At 41.5% G+C, this 7,928-nt stretch overlaps 1 protein-coding gene across 1 annotated transcript; it reads left to right on the top strand.

Moving 5' to 3' along the window:
• The first annotated feature begins 599 nt into the window (after positions 1-599).
• Positions 600-6,179, top strand: LOC124278381. The gene is made up of 5 exons (XM_046714096.1): positions 600-984; positions 4,098-4,191; positions 4,737-4,923; positions 5,317-5,419; positions 5,998-6,179. The coding sequence occupies exons 1-5, from the start codon at positions 849-851 to the stop codon at positions 6,177-6,179; spliced, it is 702 nt and encodes a 233-aa protein (XP_046570052.1). The 5' UTR covers positions 600-848.
• Positions 6,180-7,928: the final 1,749 nt, after the last annotated feature.

Genomic DNA, 7,928 nt, shown 5'->3' with positions numbered 1-7,928 from the left:
AGAGTTGGTCTGTCGATTTCATGTGACTGTGCTAAATTTGATGTTGTTGCATTTATTAGATATTGTGTTAGTGAGCAATTCATCGGTCTCAACTGAAATCAAACGGTCTGTACATTATGTTAAAACACATGTGTGTTAGCATTGGAAGCCGAGTCAGCTTGTCAGAGGTGTACACAAAGCAAGTGATCTGGACTACTTCTTGTCAAATTTCCACTTTTGTTGATTAGATCACTGACTTTGTGTCTGAGCAGTTACACCCGTGAAGATCCAGGTTAGAATTGGCCTTTAGCAACCCACGCTTGTCGTAAACGCTGACTAACGGGACGGGGTGATCAGGCTCGCTGACGTGGTTGACACATGTCATCGTATCCCAATCGATGTTCATGCTGCTGATCACTGGATTATCTGGTCCAGATTGATCATTTACAAACCGCCGCCATATGACTGGAATATTGTTGAGTGCAGCAACAAACCAACCGAGCGATTAGAGGATCCCCTCTGAGAGCGTGGGTTTCAATCCAGGATGGAAGTCAATACCAAATACTTTACATTACTAACAAAGAGTAAACACAAATATATCGTATGTTACATTTGTCCACTTTCTGAATGGCATTGTGTATTCACGTATGTAAAGTATTTTTGGTAAAATCCGATCGGTACATAGACTGCATCGACAGATGAGACCAATAGCAATCACTGGATTGTCAGCTGGCGTCTCGCCCTCATTAGCTAGAATACTGCATAAAATGTCTGTGTACGTCTCACAATCACATCTCCTACACACATTGGGAGTCTCATTCACGCTTTTTATTGCTGTTGTGTATTATCACAGGGCAACGTGACCTCCTATGTACTCCAGTTGTTTGTGCAATACACCAGAGATCTCAGGCAGTGCACTGATGAGAAGGTCACCTTCACCTGTGAGTTTAACAACAACTCCCTCGAGGTCAACTACAACATCGGCGTTGAAGGCCAGTCGGCCAGGTAGGTTGGTGACAAGTATAACCTCCCGTGGGTATCAGAATTATGGTTGCTTTTTGATCTTCAGCAACCTATGTTCGTCGTAACAGGCGATTAACGAGGATGGATGATGAGATTCGCTGACCGCCGTCATATAGCTGGAATGTTGCCAATTGCGGCGTTAACTAAGAGACAAACCAATACATAATCTGTGGTAATGTTTCTGTTCCTGGGTGTCAAACTAATACTTGCTACAAGTGGCAATGTATTATGATCCTGACGGTATGGACGACTTAGGCCAGAATCAATGTTTTAATTTCACTGGGTTGTGCATACTCACCTTTGGGTAAATTTTCACGTTTGTCTTCTAATATTTCAGCAATGATGCCACGTCTTTCCAGCGTTGGACGAGCAAACTTGTCCCCGCCAATATGGACACCACAGCCATAGATGGAAATCCACTCCCCCCTGTTCTAGCATTGGGAACTGATGTCAAAATAACGCTATCCGTTCAAAATGGTGCGAATTTCATAGCTCCTGGGAATCATTTCAGTATTATAAAACCCACCATATATATTCTAATGTCATTTCATCACGTAAACAAATTCCCGGTGGTGTGGGTGGACTGGTCGTCTCAGGCACCACAATTCGATGTGCAGAGTTGCTTCCCTTGTGAACGCAAGCCACCAATTACGTTTTCGAATTTCAGTTCGCCACAATTGCGGTTCTGGGTTTTACAGCACCATACACGTGTTCGTGTTCGTGTTCGTGCTTCTTTGAAATCATCAAGTTTCAAAAATATGATCATAGTTACATTTTATACCTTTAAACGTAGCGTGAAGCATAGAAACTTGCTGTATTAGATAATTTAGGCATAGATAGAGCTTGTTTTGCCATAAGTAGACACGTACTGCATTAACCCTTCCTCAATTTGAATCGAAAAATATTTCGTAGTGCTGATAATGTGTAGTGATATTAGTGAGCGAGTTGTGTTTGATGCCGCTAAGAACAGTATTGCCATCATGTCAGCCTCCAGCAGGAAGTGATGCTGATTGCTCAGCTAGGGTATTCTGTTAGCACGGGAATGGTGCATACAAACCAAGCTAAGATTCCACCCTTCAGCAAACAGTTTGAACGGTGTCCTCACAAAAGATAAACGTTCCATTTGTCAGACACGTTAAAACAACTAAAGGTATGTTTGGTTGCACTCAGGTACACATCACTGTTACCTTTAAGTAAGTAATGGACTGATCCACATTTATGGATAATGACTGTATTCATCATATACTATCGACAAAAAATAAGGGAACTAAGAAATTGAATGCAGCAAACGTAGAGGTGAAAGGGTGCATTACCGTAGCGTTGCAATGATAATGAAATTGCACATGGTGCATTACCAACACCTGATGCTCTGTCAACGTATTGGAGAACTCACAATCACTAATGTAAGAGAATTGAACACATGCTGAAAAATGCCTCCGAGGCAGTATCTCAATGAACAAACAAAATGGAGAATTGTGGAGATGATAGACGGAGGAACACTACTGTGCCAAGGTGCCCGAATGTTGGGTAAATCAAAAAGTGTAATTACACGCCTGTGGGACAAGTACCGTCAAACGGGTGGGGTTGCAATGAGAGCTGGGCGCACAGACGAAAATCAACGACACCACGACAGGATTGTCTCATTACATTAATGGCCCTACGCAATCGGTTCAAATCAGCACCTGCCATCAATAGGGAATTCCGTACACACACTGGGCGACGAATTTCAAACATTAAAAACCGGCTCTATCAAGCACGTCTGAAAGCAAGGCGGCCTTTCAAGGGTGTTACCCTTACAGATCACCATAGGCGCCAAAGATTAGCATGGGCTAGGCAGCATCAGGGACGGGCTTTGCGCCATTGGCGTTACACCATGTTCTCAGATGAATCAAGGTTTTGCCTCAGATTCACAAATGGCAGAAAACGTTGTTGGCGCTGTAGCGGTGAGCGGTATGCCAGAGCGGCAATTATTGACCATGATCGATATGGGTGTGGTAGTGTCATGGTGTGGGGCGGGGTTACAGATGACAGGCGATCAGATCTGGTCATCGTTAATGGATCCCTGACTGGTCAGCGATACGTTGACGAAATTTTGCGTCATGTCTTGGCTCAACTGGCTAGAATCATCGGCAGGAGTTTTGAATTCCAAGATGATAATGCCAGACAACATCGGGCCCAAATTGTCACAGCTGATCTCCGACGAGAGGGCATACAGACATTGGACTGGCCCTCTAAGTCCCCAGACCTGTCCCCAATTGAACATCTATGGGACATTCTTGGTCGAAGGGTGTACGCCAGGGACCCCGCACCCGCCAACCTGTCCCAGCTTGGTGCAGCTCTTCAGGAGGAATGACGGGCAATACCACGGGCAACCATCTGGACATTAATCAACAGTATGCCATCAACGTGTCGTGAATGTGTTGTCCAACATGGTAGACACACCAGATATTGAACTTTACGCCCACATTTGATTTAGTGGACATTCAGAGCAATTTCACATTCACTGTCATTTTATCTGTTCCCTTATTTTTTTTTTGTCGGTAGTATATATACAATAAATTAAGGTTATTTAACAAGGATGTTTAGTAGTACAAAATTTATCTTAAGCAGCATACTAAGCCATATATGTATCAGAATATATTTAGCTATTTAATTAATCACATTATAACCACGTGTAGTTCAGACAGGCAGCTCAGTCATTACAATGGCAGTTACCCAAATTTAAGCAAATGCCCCACAGCGTCAAAGAACCCCATATGGGTCTTGTCACCAGCACGCAGTCTCTCTTGCAGTCTCTTGAACGGTTAAGTCACTCAACTGCCGGAAGCGATCAGACATGTTTCTTTATAGAAGAATTTTGTATTGCACCATATCCCAGCTATATGAAGGTTTGGTACGACCTAAATTGTACAACGTAGTATTCCTTTTAAATGGTGCGGTCAATTTTATTAACTGCACTGCAGTAAATTCTTATAATGACACCAGGTCTAGACGAACCAGTGATTTTTAATGTAAACAATTTTCCACGCCTTATTAGATGAGTATTTCATTAGCATGCGAGTTGTATCATCTTGGCGTTCACTCTTCATCTCCAGTACCTGGACAGGATGGTATCATCATCCACTTCATCACCGTCCACAACAACAGAGCAGGGTTGGACAGGAGATCTCTTTCTCTGTACAATTATGGGTAAGTGGACACTCGAAACGTGGCATGCGTGTGTGGAGGCCATATCATTTTGAAGTATTGCAGTGGGATTCGAACCGCGAATCTGATGCGAAGTCGTAAGACCTGTCCATATTAAGCCAAAAGGTTAACTTTTTAATTAAGGATGTCATCTGTAGGATGACTCCACGCCTTCCTACATGTGCAGTGGTCAGTGTCTGTAAATGTTGAAATCTAAAATCGTGTATATTTTACATAATTATTTAAATATTTTTTCATCCAAAAATATTCATACTTACATCTCATGTTTACATACATGTACCAACGTTCAAACTTCAGTTTCTGTTTCTGTCCTTTATCATAACGAACTTCCCATGGTGACTGCCATCTACATTGATAAGTTGTAAATATTAACATTTGCTGAATGTATCACGATGCACAGTACACTATGACTAGATGTTGTGTTGGACATGAATTCCAGAATCCTTTAAGCAGTATCAGATCACATTTCCAATCTCAAAACCAATGGACTTTCTGAATGTAACCAACGAAAGTATTTGCTTTAACAGGTGCGCCCCTCAAGTTTACAGGGGCATCCTCATCACGCCACCCTACTTCTCCCCAGCCGGACAGAAACACACAATCTGCTTCTTCCTGAGGCTTTTTGTGTTTGAACATGACAGGAGTCTGTCCAACCCTGTTCTGGTCCTCAGAGTCGGATTTAAAGTCTTTAGCAATGCGGCTTCAGCTGTTATGGTAAGAATTCACTCTCCGGTCGTTTAACTCGAGGTTACGCTCGGCAGTGAGACAGGGGGAAAAAATCGCAGTATTGCTTCTTCAGCACCCAGCACTGATGTAGCCGTTAGCAGTTCATAGACATGACATCGCACCAAGAGCGTTCCGTCTTGTTTCACAAGAGGGTAATATCTTTGACCAGGTTTTTTTCCGTTTTGCTTTCATAGCTTTCATTGCTTTCATGTGCAAGAGCTTGTCGTTATTTGGTGTTAAGTGATTCTTTTAAACTGAGAAGTCATATCAACGTTGATTATCAATATGTCAACATAAGTCATGCGTAGTGTCAGATGTAAGTTTCCCCAAACGTTTCGTGAACTGATCGTTCACCAAGTCACATTCCGCTTCAAATTTCAGCCGGTGTGCAGTAGCGGCCGAAGGAAACGACAGGCTGAAGAAGGAGATCTCACCTTGTCAAGAACTTTCAAAGTCACTATTGAAGAAAATGGCGCCCAAACAGGTAATTCAATGCAATATAACTGAGAGCTCCAACCTTGAACAGAGCATCATGCCCACTTCAACTATCTCTCGCCAATATTCATTGGAATCAGTGAGTACAATATAAACAATCGTCTAAGTGCTTATATCGATTGTCAGCGTGGCCCATAGTGCTGACTGCTCCCTTGAACAACACCACTATATGCTTCACAATCTTCTCGGATGTAGAAACCAACCTGTCTGTTGACTCCTTTAATATCTCTTTTAAACTCTTTAAAAGGACCCAGTCGAACCAAACGTTAGACGGTTGACATTTCCTTTAGCCCTCTTATTTTTAAAGTTCACTTTTGAATGAAATAGTATTTCCCTAACAAATTCCAAATGGCCGATATTCAGTCTTCTACAGAGTAGCCACCTATGGGGTAATTGGCAGAACAAACAAACAGGAGTAATAACACTGGCATTGATACATAATAATCAGTTTGACCGTTCCAGCTATCTCGCTAACTTTATCTGTCATAGCTGGATAAGAGGCATTGATAAAATAAAACACTTCAACTTGTGATGTCCCTAACATGTCATGTTATTACATCCCTACAGTAGTGAAAGGAGAGATCAGCACTGGTGGCTCCAAAACATGGATGATTCCAGCCGTGGTTAGCATTGGCTGTGTCGCCATCGCTGTTGCGGTCATGGCGATCTTCTTGGGCCTCATCATCACCAGACGAAGGCGAAGGTCGAATATGAAAACAACTGACGACAAGTCTTATTATACACATTAAGACTCCAATTTTCCAAGAAGCAATGTCAACAGGGGAAGTATACCCAGCTGTCTCTTTGAGCTGGGTAACATAACATTTGATGTTCGGGGTACATTTCTAATTGACACTCTCAATGAACACTTTCCTGCCCAAACAAAACTGTAGAAGCATTGAATATTAGAAATAGAAAACATACAATTTTATATTCTTGTTAAGCTTCTGGACGACTCTCCCGGTCAATACTTCCCTGCCCAAACTTAGCCGTGCATTTTGTATTAGAAGCATTGTGTATTAGAAGTTGAAAACACGAAGTCAACATTGCTGTCCTGGCTGGAAATGTACAAAATGTACATACAAGTTTAGGATTGAGCACTCGTATTTTACATGATGCACTTTGTTATTATAGATTTACTTGACATGGCATATTTGGAGATCTTTCTCGTGGTAGCACATCGGGATATATCTGTGACGGAAATACATTTTGTGGGATGTGATTCATGGTTTTATATTGGTTTTATATTTGGTGTCATTACTGATTTTCTCTGACCCATTCCTATAATTTTAAGAACTATTTTTCCCTTTACATCAAACGGAATTTGTTTCTGAGGATAATCAAGATTGTGTCTTCCTTTGCACTGACGTTCTATATTGAACACATGTTTGGTATCTTTGTAGCATGTAATTCATGTTTGTTTATTGGTTTTATACATATGTTTGGGTGTTTGGTGAAATGTCATTCATGGTTTTATATTGGTTTTAACCATATGTTTAGTACCTTTGTTGAATTAGATTCATGGTTTTATATTGGTTTTATACATATATTTGTTATCTTTATGGGATATGATTCAAGGTTTTATATTGGTTTTATACGTAAGTAGAGGAAAATGTAGGAAATCATGACAACAATACCAGTTACCTCCTAATTTCAATAGAAATCGATGAAGCGTGAGCGAGTGTACAATGGAGGGAGGTACTTGAATGCGTAGTGGACCGAAGAAGACTCTCTAAAGATGTGGTAACAAAGGGAACAAAGGAAGGTATTGAATTGAGCGGAGTGAATGAGATGACACAGGTGTTCGTCGTCTGCTAGCGGTTTCCCCCGTCTGCAACGGGTTGGATGTGAATAAGAAAAAAGTTCGTCTGCTTTAGGACAGTCGTCTGCTAGCGAACCACTTCCGGTTTACACGTCCGAGGAAAGTAGTTGAAAAATTGACATGTCTGCTAGTATGCGGTGTAATGAATTAAGCATGATACCGAGAAGAAAACCGACATCATAGCTTCTAAGCGAGAAAGCTATTTTAGTTATGAGCTAACAGTGGATTGAACTCGACTTTGTTATGATGCTGTAATATGTAAGCGAGGAACCATCAACGATCGCTTCATTAGAATGGACGAATCTGTATTTTTCTCTCAAATTTTCATTAACTATATCGTAGTGATTACCTGCATCGTGAATTTATCTTTGGAAAAAGGAAACTCGAATTTATGGACTGCGCTTTTAAGTTCCTCGCTCGGATATCTCCTTCCCAACCCGAGAATTAAGTCTCAACCGTCACGAGCTAGTTGAATATCACCTACATTTACCGAATAGATAACTCTCAACAGCCGTGTGTCAGCGCTGAATAAACATTTAGGTGTACACTATCCTAGAACCATGTCGAGGAATGGAATAGGTCTCAAGGAATCGGATGATTGTATAGCATTCCATCTGTGGAGTGTGAGTATGTTATGGTGTACTCTGACTGTGCAGAAGATGTTCTAAATATAGCA

This window comes from Haliotis rubra, unplaced genomic scaffold, assembly GCF_003918875.1.
Source record: "Haliotis rubra isolate DU_JTF1 unplaced genomic scaffold, ASM391887v1 Scf236, whole genome shotgun sequence".
NCBI lineage: Eukaryota > Metazoa > Mollusca > Gastropoda > Lepetellida > Haliotidae > Haliotis > Haliotis rubra.
This window is presented reverse-complemented; position numbering and strand designations above follow the sequence as displayed.

What these genes read in the sequence shown, in the direction of transcription:
- LOC124278381 (XM_046714096.1), top strand. Translation starts at nt 849, where the DNA reads ATGTACTCCAGTTGTTTGTGCAATACACCAGAGATCTCAGGCAGTGCA. An exon ending in CTTTCTCTGTACAATTATGG is followed by an intron (nt 4,192 to 4,736) that starts GTAAGTGGACAC and finishes TTGCTTTAACAG; the next exon opens with GTGCGCCCCTCAAGTTTACA. An exon ending in AGAAAATGGCGCCCAAACAG is followed by an intron (nt 5,420 to 5,997) that starts GTAATTCAATGC and finishes ACATCCCTACAG; the next exon opens with TAGTGAAAGGAGAGATCAGC.